General features: G+C 48.6%; 1 protein-coding gene across 1 annotated transcript; it reads right to left on the bottom strand.

The window, feature by feature from the left end:
• Window positions 1–719: 719 nt before the first annotated feature.
• Window positions 720–16,095, bottom strand: Atox1 (antioxidant 1 copper chaperone). Its single transcript, XM_052758310.1, has 4 exons — window positions 15,940–16,095; window positions 7,604–7,679; window positions 4,136–4,298; window positions 720–862 (listed from the first exon to the last, which is right to left on the bottom strand). Exons 1-3 carry the CDS (start codon window positions 15,943–15,945, stop codon window positions 4,174–4,176), a joined length of 207 nt encoding a protein of 68 aa, XP_052614270.1. The 5' UTR covers window positions 15,946–16,095; the 3' UTR covers window positions 720–862; window positions 4,136–4,173.
• Between the last annotated feature and the right edge of the window lie 1,830 nt (window positions 16,096–17,925).

Here is a 17,925-nt window from a genome sequence, read left to right as displayed (position 1 = left end):
TCGAGGATATCTCAGACACCAAGTGTGTCCTGCATGGTTTGGGGTCCATCGTGGTATCTCTCTGGTTCCCTGCTTGGCAGCAATATAACACCTCAACCCCCCCCTTTTTTTTAAAGCTACACAAACTAAAACACTGCCTTGCTTTGCCAAGCAGCTCTGTAGATAGAGGCGGTGCTCTTTGAGGGGAGGGATTTGCCATGCCTCCCTCCTTGATCCACGAAATATGTAAAAGTTAGTGAGTAGTGGATGCTTGCTGCAGGATTTCTCTACTCCAAATAGTTCACACACTCTCACTGGTTCACTTTGTAACTGCCACCATCACAGACATTTGTGGAGGGCGCTGTTCTCTCCCAGGCCTTGAGCACGGAGAGGGTAAGCAGACCAGTAGGGAGGTGCTGGAGCCAAACCCTACTGGGGCAGCCGTTCTTCAGGGGCTTCCCATCTAACTGCTTCAGAGTCTCATTTCTTAAATGCAAGGCACCCAACAGCTTTTCAAATATGGAGTCTACATAGTGAGAAGAAAGAAAAATCACTGATCTGGCCCAATGATATTCCCATTACAGAGAGACCCAGAGAGGGCAGTGGGCTGCTCAAGATCACACAGCAGAGAATGGACATGTGATGGGCCCCTGACCTCGAATGGGAGGCTCTAGCAACCTAGGCAAACACAACAGCAGCTTGTAGATGAGCAAGCAGTACCAAGAACACACAATAGACACTTCTTCAACAAATGCAGCTTGACTTTATTGCAGGGAAGCCGGCAGGGAGCCGGCAGGGGAGGGCCTGTCTGGGCCGGAACTCCATGGCTGAGCTGGACTGAGCAGTTGGTGTTCCAAATCTGCAGGGAGACCAGATCAACGGCCTAGGAGAGAGGGAAAATTAGATGGATCAATGGCGCCACCTACTGTGCATGGGAAACACTGTACCTCAGTCTCTGGATTCCTCTCTGTCCTGCCCATGGTAATTGGTGAATGCGCAGGTGAAACTTTGAATGCTACAAAGTAACCAGATCTGCTAACTCTGGGTCTCGGTGAAGGGCAGGAGCAGACTCCTTCCATACAGCGCTTAGACATGTTTGATACCTCCCAGGAGAACCTGCCTTGGTGGCAGACTTCTGTAATACCAGCACTGTGGAGGTAGAAGTTCCAGGCCAGCCTGAGCTATAAGAACCCTTAAAACAACACAACAACAACAACAACAAAAAACCCAACAAAAACAGGCATGATGATGGTGATACGAGCTGGTACTTCCAGTCTGGGGAGTTGAAGACAGGATGATCAGAAATTCAAGGCCATTTTCACTAAATCTTGAGTTCAGGGCTAGCCTAGGCTACCTTATCTCAAATGAGCAGGCAAGTAAATAAACACACTGTATGATTCCCTTTGTAGAAAGTCTCTAGCCTAGCCAGAGGGTCGACGAGCAGACTGACATCGTCAGAGGAAGTAGTGAGGGTGACCGGGCAACCAGTGCTTGACAGACATGAGGTGTTTGTATCAGATAATGAAAATGTTCTGAAGGAGGTACCAGTGTGGCCGTGCTCCACCATTATTTACAAGAGTTTCTGCGTCTAGACCATGTTCAAACTGCAGGTGGGCACGGGCCACTCTACCTTCTAGTCCTTACCCACAGAGGTCATGCTTATCAAATACAACCGCCCCCCTCCCTGAAATTAAACAGAACATTTTTATTAGTATGGTGTGGGGGCCACCATATGTGTGTGGAGGTCAGAGGACGAGTTTGTTCTCTCCTTCCATCTTGTGTGGATTCTGGAGATCAAACTCCGGGCACCAGGCTTGCACACAGGTGCCGTTACCCACTGAGCCGTCTTCCTGGCCCCAAATACAATCTTACATGGAGAAGCTGGGCATGGTGGCTCCTATCAGTAATCACAGCATTTGAGGGCCTAGGGCAGGACTGTTGCAAATTCCAAATGGTTTAGGCTACACAATGAGGCCCTGTTTCAAAAATGATTTCTAGGGGGCTGGAGAGATGGCTCAGAGGTTAAGAGCACTGGCTGCTCTTCCAGAGGTCCTGAGTTCAATTCCCAGTAACCACATGGTGGCTCACAACCATCCATAATGAGATCTGGTGACCTCTTCTGACCTGCAAGCATGAATGTAGGCAGAACACTGTATACATAATAAACAAATAAATCTTTAAAAAAAAAAGACTTCTAAAAATTAAAACTAACGGAACCCAAACAAACAAAGAAAAACTTTAGCTGGGCGGTGGTGGCGCACGCCTTTAATCCCAGCACTTGGGAGGCAGAGCCAGGCGGATCTCTGTGAGTTTGAGGCCAGCCTGGACTACAGAGTGAGTTCGAGGAAAGGCGCAAAGCTACACAGAGAAAGCCTGTCTCAAAAAACCAAAACCAAAAAAAAAAAAAAAAAAAAAAAAAGAAAAATTTTACATGGTTGTTTGAAAGAGATGGAGGCCAGTGGCCCACCCTCACCTGACCCACAAAGCCCAGGGATGGAGGGACCATGCTGGATGCGCAGGTCCGAAGCATGGCAGAAACTGCTGGCGTTGTTATCCCATTACAGGACAAACTTTAAAGAGGCTGCACGGGGATCCGAAAAGGCAGTGGGACAGAGAGGAGGGTCCACCCACTTCACAGATCTGACTGCAGGCAACTCAAAAATGTCCCAGTCTGGAATGAGAACAGAGCTGGCCCCTGAACCCCAGACTCCTTGCTGTTCACATTGGCTCGTTCCTGGCCATGGAGAACAGGGCTTTTATTTATTGTGTTGAATGTGCTTGGTCAGAGGATATCCTGAGGGATTCAGTTCCCTCCATCCCGTGGGTCCTGGAGATTGAATTCAGGTTGTCGGGCCCAGCAGCAGGCACCTTCACCTGCTGAACCACCTCTGGTCTTGTTGTTATTATTGTTATTATATTTTTTGGCCTTGTTATTATTATTATTATATTTTGAGACAGGATGTCTCTGTGTAACCCACGTTAGCCTTGACTTCCTGCTCCTCCTCTCTTGCCTTAGCCTCCTGTGAACTGGCTCATCCATGTCTGGGATGTCACCATATACACAGAGCACATGGCTTGGGTTGCAAATGCTCACATATGAGGAAGGAGGAGGCTCTACTCAAAGGGGACCTTCCCACCCCCAGTTGATTACAGCTGACATATGCCAGGGGCTTTAGTGGGTCACTTTTAGGGTCGGCGATACTGTAACCACCATTCGGGAATGCTCACACAGGAGGCCTGGCTTGTTCCGGCCTCTGCCACCCACCTGTCTGGACTCTGGTCAGGTCATGTCCATTCACCAGGCCTCATTTTTCTCAGTTCCAGAGAGGGTACAAACCACCAAAGAAGTGGCCATCCTAATTCATGGGTCAGATGCACTGCACAGGAAGTGAGACTGCTGGGCACAGTGGGAAGAACGGCTGGGTGGCCAGGTGAGGTCTGTCCAGCAGGGAAGGCACTGGCCCTGGGCTACTTCCTGCCTCCCTGGGACCCACAAAGTGGAAGGAAGAGAGCTCAGATGAGCCATTGACTCTGCACCGGGCTGGGCTAGAGGCACATCCAGCTCCCAGCAGAAGGAAAGGCAGGGTGAGGATGAACTCTTGTACAGGAGTGCAAGGCTCAGGACACAGGGGTCAACTGTGAAGGGACAGCCACTTCACCAAAGCAAGAGGCTCTCCATTCCAAGAAGGTCAGATACTCTAAACTTAGACCCTGCTGACCAGGCAAGGTGGCCCTGAAGTTCCAAAAGGGACTCTGGGAACATAACACGGAGCTCTGTCTACTCACTGTAGGTCATCAAGACTCCTGAGCTTCTGGTTTGTCTGGACAATGATGATGTACTTGTGACCCTTCCAGAGGTGGGCAGTGGGCTGAACACATCAGGGCACCCTCCCACCTCACTTAAGAAGCCCAAGTGCAGGCTGAGCACCTCAAATCCAGGAAACTTCCTGAGTGCCAACTCAATGGCAAAAATGTTTAGGGTTTTCCTATTATGGATGCCCTTCGGGTGAGGTTAGGCAAAGGTTCTAAATCCCAGAGAAACTGCAATCTGAACTGCTTCTGGGCCCAAGCCTTTCAGGTGAAGGATTTGTAACCCATGGGACCCCTGGAAAAGCAACAAGCTTGTGCAAGGAAGGCTGGGGCCTTACCCACCTACCTCTTTAGTACTTCCAGAGGGACTGGCCCAGGTCCTGGCTACTTGGGGCCAAGGTAGGACACGGCCTTTCCTGTTTTGTTGAGTGTGGCCAGCAGGGTGTCTGTGCTGTGTTCAGACTCAATGCAGACCTTCTTGTTGGGCAAGTCAATGTTGAACTCCACTCCTGCAGGAAGAAGGAAACTGGGATGTGGGAGCGGGAAGCAGGATCCCTCCACCCACTGAACAAAGAGGTCAAACTCCCTAATTATTCCGGTAACGCCAGGCCCCTCTCCTGGAGCCAGGGAGCAGCAAGCTCTTTCTGTTTTAGGCACCGTGAGCATGGCAGGCTCTGCTGCAGGCTCCTCTGTGTGTGAGGGGTTTTGGCAATAGGGACTGAACTCAAGACCGTAAGCATCAAGCAAGCACGCCACTTCTAAGCTGTTTCCTCAGCCCTCTGAGTTTTCTTTTCTCTTTCCTCCCTTTTCTTCCCTCCTTCCATCAGCTCCCCCCTCCCCCAACATGGCCATCACTAGTACCTCACTTTCCTATGCTCAAGCTAACCTTCCACTTTAGCAACACAGAGCTACTGGTACCCAGGGTATCAAAACATGCCAAGCAAGCACTCCATCACTGAGTTCCATCCCCAGGCCTTCTTAAACATTTTATTTTGAGGCAGTCTCACTAAGTTACCCAGGGTAGCCTTGAACTCACTCTACAGACCAGGGAGGCCTGAGTTTATGATTTTCCTGCCTCAGCTTCCTGCTTAGTGTGGTGACAGGCCTGGCTTCCTCCCTTGCTTTTCAACAGCTCCCCCGTCTTTCCAGTGTGGTGTCTCCACATCTGCTCACGGACTCAATCCTTCCTAGGACAGGGGATCAGTTCTGCCTGCCCAATACCGTTACCATTTTATAGCCAGGGCACCCAAGCCCACCTGGCCACACCCATGAAATACTTCCACACCATGAATCAGAGGAGAACTGTGGGGCACATGTGGGATGGTAAGAGCCATTGCCAAACCGCCTTCCTACGGTCCAGCCCCTACTCCCACCACAAAAGAAAATCCACAATGTTCTCCTCTAAAATGGTGTGCCAATGAAAAGGCCACTGTGGCTATGGTCAGGGCCATTACAGGCCTTGGCTTTCCCAGCTGTCACAAAGGGGTTGGGGTTGGTCTCAATGCCTTTTCTTGCCCAAGTCACCCATTAGTCTGACTACCCAGGTCCTAAGCACTCAAAACACCTTGGCTGTCTTCAAGAGGAGAAGAGTGTCTTAGTTAAGGTTTCTATTGCTGTGATAAAACACCATGGCCAAAAATTACACTTCCATATCACAATCCACCAGGCAGGGCAGGGCAGGGCAGGGCAACAGGAACCTGAAGGCAGAAACTCAAGCAGAGGCCAAGAAGGAGTACTGCTTACTGGCTCGCTTTGCTCCTCATGAGCTAGGCCCTCCCACACCAATCATTATCAAGAAAATGCACCAGAGACTTGCCCATAGGCCAGTCTGGTGGGGTCATTTTCTCAATTAAGGTTCCCGCTGGCCAGGCAGTGGTGGCGCACGCCTTTAATCCCAGCACTCGGGAGGCAGAGGCAGGCGGATCTCTGTGAGTTCGAGGCCAACTTGGTCTACAAAGTGAGTTCCAGGAAAGGCTCCAAAAGCTACACAGAGAAAAAAAAAAAAAAAAAATAAAAAATAGGGTTTCCGCTGCCCACATGACTCTAGCTTGTGTCAAGTTGATATGAACTAGCCAGCACAGGGACAAACTTGTCAAAGGAAAGGCCACTCAGTCCCAGCAGGGCTGTTCAGCACATAGTGCAGGGCATGATTGCAATCTCTGAATCTACATATAACAAAAAGTTACTGACAGTTGTGAGCTGCCAAGAGGGAGCTGGGAATTGAACCCGGGTCCTTTGGAAGAGCAGTCAGTGCTCTTAACCTTTGAGCCATCTCTTCAGCATACCCTATTTCATTTCTGAAGCATCTCCGGCATATGCTGATATGGACTGACATTCTCAGATCATAGCTGGGGATGCCCAAATCCAGGGGAGGGAAGCCCGTGGCCTTGTGGGAAGTCAGCAGCCGGGTTCTCCTTGATGTCTCAGATTCCTGTGAGCAGATATTTATTTCAGTGTAGCTGGGTGTGGTGGCTCATGCCTGGAACCCCAGAACTCATGACACTGAGGCAGGAAGACTTAATGGTTTGAAGTCTACCCTGGGCTACTCAGGGTGAATTCCAGGCCAGCCAGGGCTACCATGGGAGACCCTGTCTTAAAAACAAAAAGAAAACATAAAAAGAAGCTATTCCAGCTCACAAAGCTCAGAACGGAGTCCCTGAGTCACTGATTCACTCTCACTGTGGACTTGGCCAAGGCACTTCCCTTGGGCACTGGTGTCGTCAGCCTCGCCCCACCTTGTAAAAGTCCCACCACTTTGTTGACTGACCATGTGTGGCAGTCTCAACACTCAGTGGTATTGTTACCCTAAGTTTTATTTATTTATGATTTGTAGAGATAGGGTCTCTCTCTGTTGTCCAGGCTAGCCTCAAAACCATAGCAATGCCTAGTTTGTCTCGGCTGGGATTACAAGTATGAGCGGCACACCCAACTTTGCTGTAATAAACTTGTTATTATTTTTATTTTATTGCAGTACTGTGGATTCGATCTAGAGTGTCACACATGCCACTCAAGCCCTTTATTTCTCAGCTACAACCCCAGCCGCTTTGGTCATTTTTACTTTGAGACAAGGTCTCCCTAAATTGTCCAGGCTGGCCTAAAACTTTTGATTTGGGTTTACTGGGATGCACCTCCAGGCCTGGCTATTGTTAATCTGTATATGATGTTACACTGCAGATCACCAACATACTAATACCTCCAGGGCCCCGGAGCTTGGTGGTGTAGCCAAATCCCCACTTTGCCCTGCTGGCTCTGTGAATCCAGCCATGTCATTGACCTCTAGACCTCTTCCTTCATAAAAGGAAGACAGTCGCTGTGCAGTGGTGGTGTGTGCCTGCAACTCTAGCAGAGGATGGATGATGGAGTCCATGACCACCAGCCTGGGCTACACAGAGACCCCAAAGAGGGAGAGGAGAGGTGAAAAAATGGACAACAAAATGGAGTTGTATACGGTGGCACATGTTTGTAATTCCAGCACTTAGAAGGCAGAGGCAGAAGGATTATGGCAAATCTAGCAGCAGCCTCGTCTATATGGTGCATTCCAGGACAGCCAGGGCTACTTAGCAAGGCTTTGTCTCAAAAACAAGACTGAACTAGGAGGGGAGGAGCGCAGTGAATGAAAGAAACCTGAGGTGGCTGCAGTGAGGTGCAGGACATCTCCACATAAGCCACCGAGCAGAGGCCAAGGTGTACACAAGGCCCTCCACACACTTCAGTACCAGCTGACCTGCAGCCGATCCTGGTAGGCCTCATGTATCTGAACACGACTCCCCACATAACCATCTCCCCATCCCATCCCCAAGGAAGAGCCACTCACCTCCCAGCTTGTTGAGGACTCGGGAGACAGCATCAGCACATCCCCCGCAGGTCATGTCCACGGAGAACTCGTGCTTCTGCAAGAAAGAGAGGTATGAGTCAGGCCCTGCAGTGACCCATACACAGTCTGAGGGGCTACTTGGACTGACAGGGAGCACAGAGAGCGGGCACAGTCCCACTGGAAGCCTGTCTGTGAACCTAGTCTAGTCAGCAGAGGAGGGATGCAGGGTTTCTGTGTATCACAGGCTATATCAACAGAGACAATCTCCATGATGCCTTTTGAAGGTCTGGCACAGGATGAACGGATTCAGGTCTGTGAGAGAAGCTCTTTTCCAGTTCTCCCTAGAGATGACTGCCTCTTGAGTGAGCTGTGACCCCACTCTCAGCAGAACTAATCTGGGACCTGGTTCTGTATCAGAACATTATTTCCCACATTGGAGTCCCCGGAGCTCAGCAGCCTGGATCGGGGCATCAATGATGCCAACAGGCAGGATACTCAGGTATGTGGAGAGCCACCACTGCTCTGACCCGAGTACCTCCTGTTCAAAGGTAGCACCAGGAAGGGAGAGGGTTCCCCGGGCTCCCCAGCACACTGGAGGCAGGTGGGAAGGGATCCCAGGTTCTCACTCTCCAAGATATCTAACAAGTCAAGGCAGGCAAGTGTCCAAAAGATTGTGCTTCTGTTCAAGCACAGATATTCACTGTTGCACCCCAAATACTGGGAATAGCAGCAGGCACAGAGGAGGGGCCTCGCCCATTTTATGAGTGAGTTGATGATCAACATCACTTCTGGACAATGCCTGGGTCTCTGGCTGTTTTCAGAAAGACTGTGCCAATAATCCCTTCCCTCACAATATCTGGAAATGAAAACATCTGGGTTCCAACACTTGCAACTTGTATGACCTCAGTAGCTTAACTCACGGGGTACCAGTCCCTTCTCCAGGCTGAAGAAAGGGACAAACACAGGATTTGACATGTGGCAGCCAGGTTCCACTGTGACCTCCATCTTCTCTGCCTCCTGGTATTTAGGCTCTTGAGAGTTCATTCCATAACATCCCAGCGTAAGCCAGTGTGTATCCAACATAAGGCTGAAGCATCGTTGTATGACTAAGTTGGTCACAATGCCAGCTTCTGCCCTGTTCCCTTCTCGGGTCACTCTGGAGCCAGCCAGCTGCCATGTTAAAGGACACTCTACTATTCACCCAGAGGTCTACCTGGTGAGAAGCAGAGTCTCCAAGGTCAAAGTCAAGGAGTGCATGAGCCCAGCTGGGCCAGCCTCTGTCCTGCACTGTTGTTCCAGAAGACCCCAAGCCTAGTCACTCTGCTCAGCCACTCCCAGGTCCCGAGTCTAGGTTTGGGGATAAATATTAGAGGACAATAGATAGCTAATAGGTTAATAAAATGAGCCAGGAGGTGGTGGCGCATGCCTTTGATCCCAGCACTTGGGAGGCAGAGCCAGGCAGATCTCTGTGAGTTTGAGGTCAGCCTGGTCTACAGAGCGAGATCCAGGACAGGCACCAAAACAACAAAGAGAAACTCTGTCTCAAAAAATAAATAAATAAATAAATAAAACAAAAAACAAAAAAACCCAAAAAATAAAAAATAAAAAGATCATCAGACTAGATGCCTCTAGGTGAAAGTAACTGGTTTATGATAATTATTTTCTTCCATTTCTCTCTTGCTTTTGGAAAACAATGTCTAGGCCCCAGGAATGTGATTCAGTGGTACACTGCTTGCCTGGCATGTTCAAGACCCTGGGTTTACTTCCCGGTACTGAGACAGCCAAGCATAAGGAACAGCTTGAGCTTTACACAACTGTCTCTTGACAGTGAACCTAGCAACCTGTTAGCAACCCAAGACTGACTCTCACACTTGCTTTAAGCATTGGAATAAGTTACTCCCCTCAGCAATCCCTGATTTCCCCATTTCCATCCAAACGTTCTGAACCACAACCTGGAAACTACTAGCAATGGGCTGACCTGGCTTAGACTGCTTTGGAGCGCATGCACAATGAGGCAAACTGTCCTCGAAGTGAAATTTCAAAGGATTCCTTATTTACCACCTTATGCCTATGTGTAATGGGGTATGCATATGATTACAATCAGATGCATCAGCTGGGCGGTCGTGGTGCACACCCTTGTTTCCAGCACTGGGAGGCAGAGGCAGGCAGATCTCTGAGTTCGAGGCCAGCCTAGTCTACACAGAGAAACCCTGTCTTGAAAAATCCAAGTCAGTCAGTATAGAGAAGTGACCAAATTATAGCCCCAGCAAACAAACTTCTTCTCTTGAACCCCATAAAAGGAAGACCCAAACAATAAGTAGGGCCCTTGAGTACCCTCACTCAATGGCAGACTGCTCTGCTGCAGTATATTCTGACCTGTTTTGTGTATTGCTGTTTTGATTAGTTTCCTTGCTACTTTGTGATCTATCTATGTGCACCTTTACTTTTTAATTCTTTGAAGAAGATGCTAAAAGCATAGAAACACCCAGCCTAGACCGCAACCACCAGTAACAGTACTGCAAACAATAACCAAGCAATGGCTCTCCCATGCTTTCTTTCTTGCTTTTTTTTATTCATCTATTTATTATGTATACAGTGTTCTGCCTGCATGTATCCCTACACACTAGAAGAGGGCACCAGATATCATGATGGTGGTGCTGGTGGTGCTGTTTTGAGAACAGGGTCTCATTAATGTAGACCAGGCTAGCCTGGAACTCACTATGCAGTCCACACTGGGCCTTTAAACTATCTTCCTGCCTCAGAATCTCAAGCACTGTATAAACAGGTGCCCAACAGCATACCCAAATTCAATGCCCACCTTCCCCACGAAGCTCATCAAAATATCTTTAGGACAGGCTGAGTGTTCTTTATCTGAGTGCTTGGGAGCAGAAACGTCCCTCATTAGGGAATATTTCATACACATAATGAGGTATCTTGGGAATGGGATGAGTCTAAACATGAATCATATTTATACACACAGACTGAAGGTAATTTCATGCAAAGTTTTTAATGCACCATGTTTGGGCACACACTACTTGTAGCATCAGACCCTGGCTGGTCAGAAACTCCCTATGTAAATCATGCTGGCCACAAACTCACATCGATCTGCCCCCAGCACTCAAGAGGCAGAGGCAGGCAGATCGCTGTGAGTTCAGAGGCCAGCCTGGTCTACAAAGTGAGTTCCAGGACAGCTAGGACTGACTGTCACACAGAGAAACCCTGTCTCAAAAAACAACAACAACAACAACAACAACAAAAAAGTCATACCCTACTGTATCCAGCATATTTCTTAGAAAAAAAGATTTACTTATTTATTCTTTTTTTTTTTTTTGGTTTTTCAAGACAGGGTTTCTCTGTGTAGCTTTGTGCCTTTCCTGGAACTCACTTGGTAGTCCAGGCTGGCCTCGAACTCACAGAGATCCGCCTGGCTCTGCCTCCTGAGTGCTGGGATTAAAGGCGTGTGCCACCACTGCCCAGCTTATTTATTCTTTTTATGTGTATATGTGTGTGCCTTCATGAGTTTATACACACCAGGTATGTGCAGGACTGCACAGAACTCAAGAGTATGTAGCATTCCCTGGAACTGGAGTTAGAAGTAACTATGGTGAGAGGAATTGGACTTGGCACCTGTGAGTAGCTAGTGCTCTCATCCTCTGAACGGTAGTAGCTCAGTGTGGTAAAGAGTTTGCCTGCCATGACCTAAGTAAGGCCGGGGGTTCAATCTCCAGCACTATCAAATAAATAAATTAGGCTACCTTCCGTTTGGAAAATTACATTTGGGGAATGGAGAGATGGCTCAGCAGTTAAGAACACATACTGTTCTTCCAAAGGACCCAAGTTTGAATTCCAACATCCACATTAGCAGGCTCACAGTAGCAGGCTCACTCTAGCTCCAGGGAGATCTGATGCCTTATTCTGGACTCCACAGGCACCTACACCTATGTGCACATTACCCCCCCCCCATATATATATATATATATATATATATATATATATATATATATATATATATATATATATAAGAAAAAAAGAAAAAAGCCAGGCAGTGGTGGCACACGCCTTCAATCCCACCACTTGGAAGGCAGAGGCAGGCAGATCCATGAGTTTGAGGCCAGCCTGGGCTACAGATTGAGTTCCAGGACAGTCAGGGCTACATAGAGAAACTCTGTCTCAAAAACCCAAAACAATCAATTTTAAAAATGGTAATTAAAAATAGGGCTAGAGAGATGGCTCAGTAGTTAAGACTACTTGTTTGTACTCTTCCAGAGTTCCTGAGTTTGGTTCCCTGAACCATGTCGGATAGCTCACAACCACCTGTAACTCTAACTCTAGGGGATCTGAAGCCCTCTTCTGATGTCTGCACACAAATGGCATGGGTGCACACACACACACACACACACACACACACACACACACACACACACACACATAAAAATAAATCTAAAAGATATTAAGTATATTGTACTTATTCACTTATTTACATGTGGGAGTGTGTGCCATGGAATAAGTGTGGATGTCAGAGGCCATGAGGCTTGGCAGCAAGCATCCTTATCAGCTGACCCACCTTGCAATCCTCAAACCCTCTTTCTGCAGTATTTTTCTAGCTGGAAAAGAGAACCATTCATTTCCTCTTGCTGGGGCTCACTAAGGTGATTGAGGTCATGGGTGCAAAGGTGAAAGGCTTTCTTTGCTCCACGGAACTCTTGCTGGTTTTAGAACAGCCAAGGGCCCATCCCCACATGCTGACTCTGAGTAGAAGTCCTGAAGGGGGTTTCTGAGGATAATTTTTGCTGCCCAAAGAGCTAAAGTCAACAGTTAATCTGAGCTCCAAACTGAGAATCCCAACAAGGAAGTCTTTCACAGTACTGAGGTCAGAGGCCGGGGGGCAGGTCACAGGAGGCCAACATTCCAACTCAGAACTCCAACCTCCACCTACAAATTGTGCAACTGAGGATGACAGAAAGTCTGCCTCATGGACAGGAGATCCAGTCCTCACAAGAGTATCTCAAGACCTGCTTCAGGATGTCTCCCCAGTGCCTCTAGACCTCTGTTTTCTCTTACAAAGGGTTGTGGCTCAGGGGCAGAGCACATACACAGCATACATGGGCCTCGAATTCAATCTCTAGCATCACAAAACAAAACAAAACTTTAAGCGGGGCTCTGGTGGCGCACTCCTTTAATCCCAGCACTCAGGAGGCAGAGCCAGGCGGATCTCTGTGAGTTTGAGGCCAGCCTGGTCTACAGAATGAGATCCAGGACAGACACCAAAACTATATAGAGAAACCCTGTCTCAAAAAACAAAACAAACAAACAAACAAACAAACAAAAAACCAAAAAAAAACAAAAAAGCAAAAAAACAAAACTTTAAGCCAGGTGTGGCAGCTCATTTCTGTAATCTCAACACTTGAGAAGCTGAGGCAGGAGGATTGCTATGAGTTTAAGGATCAGCTTCACTTATAAGCCAACCTGAGCTACAGTATGAGACCCTGCAAGCAAAATGAATCTCTTAAATATGTCTATACATTAATGAATCCTCTTAAATATAAAGTACATATTAATGTTATATGGCAACATGTTGTATTATCACAAATACTATTACTTCAGAGAGCTAGTAAGTGGTACAATTCTTTTTTTTGTTGTTTGTTTTCAAGACAGGGTTTCTCTGTGTAGTTTTTGGTGCCTGTCCTGGATCTCACTCTGTAGCCCAGGCTGGCCTCAAATTCACAGAGATCCGCCTGGCTCTGCCTCCCGAGTGCTGGGATCAAAGGAGTGTGCCACCAGCGCCAGGCTTAATGTTCTTCTAGAGAATGACATTGGGTCTTTGGATGCTGGAGTCTGGATTCCTGACACTAATATCTAAGTATCTCTGATGTACTGCACCTTCTTCTAAACACCTTGTACACTGTCTCGTTTAATAGCTACAATGATTTCATAAGGAAACTCTTGTCGGGGTACACTGCGTAGTGCAGGTCAGTTGAAGAAAGAAGGCACTCCTAAGATGAAATTTTAAGGCCTATGTGGCAGCAAGAAGGTCCAGCCTCTTCGGATGGACTGAGCCCCCAAAACAGCCATACAAAGGCATATTTATTGATTATTACACAAAGAATTTCCTCATACCAAGGTCCCTTATCTTAATTTACATGTCTTACTGAAGGAGAGCATCACATGCCTCCTCCACTCCAGTTTTTTATTACGTATCCTGTGCAATACATGCTAATACAAGAGCCCCAGGTGTGCCTGAGGCGTCTTGTGACCAAAGTCATGGGATGGCTACAAAGTCTCTTCAGCAAAACAATTCTACAGATCACAGGAAACAACCACTGTTTTCCATAAGGATTCTTCTCTAAAAAAAAGTTGTTCATTCTAGTATCTATCCCATACCGTGATTCTGCTAAACTCCCTCACAGGCTCTAAGATCCCATATTGGTGGCTTGCTCAGGGAAGAGAAAGCTGAAGCTCTGAGGGTAGGTACTGACTCAGGGAGACATAGTTAATGCAGGGCCTGGGTTGGACAGAGTACACTAAGGTCCATGTTAAAATGGGCTGGAAGCCCGCCCACACAGCTCTACCCCACTTGTCCTACATCTACAGAAAAGTTACCACTCCTTGGGGACAGGATGGGTCCCTGGGCTTTGATACATATTTTGATGACATAATTCTAGTTAATACCAACTACAGCCCTGCAAGATCTGCTTTCAGTCCCTATTTTACAGAGGAAGAGATAAAAGTATAGAGAGGCAGAACAACCTGCCTGGGGTTGCCCAGCCAGAAAGCCAAGGGCACAGACTTTCAGGTTTCTGGGTTAAGCTTTGGTCTGCAAACCATCTTGGTTAAGATTCATTTTCCAGCACTCGGGAGGCAGAGGCAGGGGGATCTCTGTGAGTTTGAGGCCAGCCTGGGCTACAGAGCAAGTTCCAGGAAAGGCGCAAAGCTACACAGAGAAACCCTGTCTTAAAAACAACAACAACAACAAAAACCAAACACCCCCCCCCAAAAAAAAAGATTCACTTTTCCTGGCTAGACTGGAGGCAACACTTGACCAAGACCTCTGCCTTTAGCTGTTGTTCATTTTTTATTTTCCGAGACAGGGGCTCCTCTGTGTAGCTTTGCACCTTTCCTGGAACTTACTCTGTAGCCCAGGCTGGCCTCGAACTCACAGAGATCCGCCTGCCTCTGGGATTAAAGGCGTGAGCCACCACCGCCTGGTGCTCGCTGTTGGTCTTGAGATAAGGTGTCTTCTATATGCCTCACTCCCATCAAAGTCCCTAGAGGGGTCCTCAAACATTTTTTTTTTTCTTCACTGCTGCCCTCTGGAGAGCCTGGCAGCCTCCACTCTGGGATCCCAGGGTCATGAATGATTCTCACAGTGCAGGCAGACAGGCTTGACTGGTGGGATGGATTTTATCAAGTCTTTGGTCTGTGCTTTGTGCGTGCGGAGGAAAGGTCTCAAGAAATGACACCTGAGGTTTAAGACTGCATCAGGAGGGAGCCTCGGGTTCACTCACGGAAGATAATCTGCTAAAACATTCAATACCCGCGGGAGACCTTTGGGTTCAGAGGCACCAGAAGGAAAATGCTGCCGACCAAATCCCTAACCATTATCTCAGGAAGTCAACTGGGATCAGAGCTTCCCTCCAAGCCAGTACAACTGGTTTTGCCCAGCACTTCCCAGTCGGCCTGGCCTCATCCTGGATCCTACCTAGCTAGCTCCCAACAATAAAGGCTTTCCAACAAACACTGGGCTTTTCCTTCTCTTCTTGTGTAATGTGTCAAAGGCCGTTATTTAACTAAGCGATGAGGTTAGAAGCCACCAAGCATAGGAGTGGGTGAGTCCAAAGGCAAGATAAGGGCTGCTCTCGGCTCCCGAAACTCTGCTCCGAGGTTTGGGAACTCATGGCTGGAAAGGAAGAAAGTATCCTTTCGGTTCAGTGTTGCCCAGTGCTGAAGTGGATGCGGCCAGAGTGGGCTGGGGAGGTGGAGCGAGACCTGATTCTCTGAAAACCCGCCAGCTCTGCTGCAGGGGCATGCATGTGGAAAGGGCAGGTACGGAGTTCTCTGCCCCACCTCCCGGGTTCATTTCCCCCATCATGCAGGGAAGAGTTGAGACTGCCCCTCGAAAGACTCTCCGGAGAGATCTTGAGGCCTGTGTTCTCCATCACAGTGCTCTCTGCAGCTTTCCCGAGGGTCGCGAAGCTGGAGAGTCGATGCGGAGAGTAAACTGAGGAACCACTGCAGCTCCGGCGACCGCCTGCGCCCTAACAGCAGCGTCTGCCCGGGCAGCGGTGCATCGGGCTGGAGACAACGGTTCGCACGGGCGGAGCGGCGAAGCCACTTACCGGCATGACTGAAGCGGCACGGGAAACGACGGCAGCGACGACTGGAGCGCTGGAGCGCCTCTCCGGTACAGCAACGCGGACCTTCCGGAGAGCGTTCTTGGAAGCCCTACCTTTAGGCCGACCCAGCCTCGGCTAGGCCCCGCCCTAGGGCTGGGCTCCGCTTAGTCTCCGCCCCTTCCGGGTTCAGCTACGGCAAGGTCCCGCCCTCTGAGGGAGGCTCTGCTTAGTTCCCGTCCCTTCTGCCCACTGGGCTGGCCTTCACCGAGTTCCCGCCTCTTTTTAGCCTGGATATATTAGGCCCCGCCTTTTTGGAACAGGTCACGAGCCCTCCGGAGGGGTGCAGAGGGATTGGATTTTTATTTTTTTTGTTTTTTGAGACAGGGTTTCTCTTGTGTAGCTTTGCGCCTTTCCTAGGACTCACTCTGTAGCCCAGGCTGGCCTCGAACTCACAGAGATCCCCCTGCCTCTGCCTCCCGAGTGCTGGGATTAAAGGCGTGCGCCACCACCGCCCGGTTTTTTTTTTGTTTTGGTTTTTTTTTTTTTGAGACCTATCCAAGACTGTCACCTGAGATCTTAGGACGCTGGGTCATTTTCTGTGTCGGGCTAAGGAATGCAAGGCCAAGGCTCCTGGGAAGGAGGGATCCCGGCATTCCCTAAAGATACCATCTTCCTTGCTTATCACTCAGTCCCTACACTAGAGTGGCCTGGCCTAGGGCTGCAGGCCTGTTGTTCCAGCTACTAGAGAGACTGAGGCAGAAGGGTCCCGGGTTCAAGGCTTGCCTGGGCTGCAGAATTCAAGGCCTTCATGGGATGTCCAGAAAGCTAAGACATGGTGTCCAAGAAATAGGTCCCCGTCCCCTGCACACCAGTCCCACACTGAGCTCTAAGCCTCATTGGGAAGGGCACAGCCGTGGCCCACTGAGTGCAGAGTGCCTGGGCTCTGGCTGAGAAGTCTGGCTGGGAGGCTACTGGGCAAATATCTGCATCCCTCACTAAGGGAACCGAAACCACTCTCTTGTCTCCTCTCCCCAGTTCTACTCTTGACTTCTAGAGAACAAGGACCTCCCATCTATCTGTCCAGGACAGAAATGCCACAGAGGCTGATGCAAAAGCCACAGAGCCAGTGCCAAGCACGGATGGCCCCAGACTTGTTCTGGGAGAAGTGACGCCGCCATCTTTATTTCAGCTACTGCTGTGAGCCTTCTTGTTACCTGCTCCTGACATGCCTCACTGACAGAGTCCCCACCTGACGGACATGCAAGTGCTTCTGGTCTCAGTGCAGTTAGTGTTACAGTGACACCATATATATTGCCCTAAAATCCCATGTAGAATAAATTTGTATGTGAGGAAGTGTCTTTTTTTTTTTTTTTTTTTTGGTTTTTCGAGACAGGGTTTCTCTGTGTACCTTTGCGCCTTTCCTGGATCTGGCTTTGTAGACCAGGCTGGCCTTGAACTCACAAAGATCCGCCTGCCTCTGCCTCCCGAGTGCTGGGATTAAAGGCGTGCGCCACCACCGCCCGGCGAAAGTGTCTTATCATTTGAAGTTTTGATAGATTCAGCCAGACTGTCTCTGAAAAAAAAGGGGGAGGGTGTTATTTATTTATTTATTGGGTTTTCTTTTTCTTTTCTTCTCCTTTTTTTTTTTTTAGTTTTTTTTTTTTAATTTTTACTTATTTTCATTTTTTTGGAGACAGGCTTTCACTATGTAGCTCTGGCTGTCCCGGAACTAGCTCTGTAGACTAGGCTGGCCTCAAACTCCAGAGACACCCCCCCCCCCCCCCCCCCGACATAGAATTAAAGACATGTACCACCACTGCCCCGCTTTATTTTTTCATTTTAAAGATTACATTTACTTATTTTGTACGTGTGAGTTTTCACATGTCTGCCATGTCATGTGTTTGGGGAAAGAGGACAGCTTTCATGAGTGGGTTCTCTCGTGATGGGAGTTCCTGGAATCAAACTCTGGTCATTAGATAGTGAAAAAAG

The sequence above is a fragment of the Peromyscus californicus genome, unplaced genomic scaffold (assembly GCF_007827085.1).
Source record: "Peromyscus californicus insignis strain IS unplaced genomic scaffold, ASM782708v3 Scaffold_3__1_contigs__length_106647218, whole genome shotgun sequence".
Classification (NCBI taxonomy): domain Eukaryota; kingdom Metazoa; phylum Chordata; class Mammalia; order Rodentia; family Cricetidae; genus Peromyscus; species Peromyscus californicus.
Note: the sequence above shows the minus strand (reverse complement) of the source record. Positions and strands in the feature narration are given on the sequence as shown.

Coding starts and splice junctions, on each gene's coding strand:
- Atox1 (XM_052758310.1), bottom strand. Junction 4,299..7,603: donor AGTCCTCAACAAGCTGGGAG/GTGAGTGGCTCT, acceptor TTCTTCCTGCAG/GAGTGGAGTTCAACATTGAC.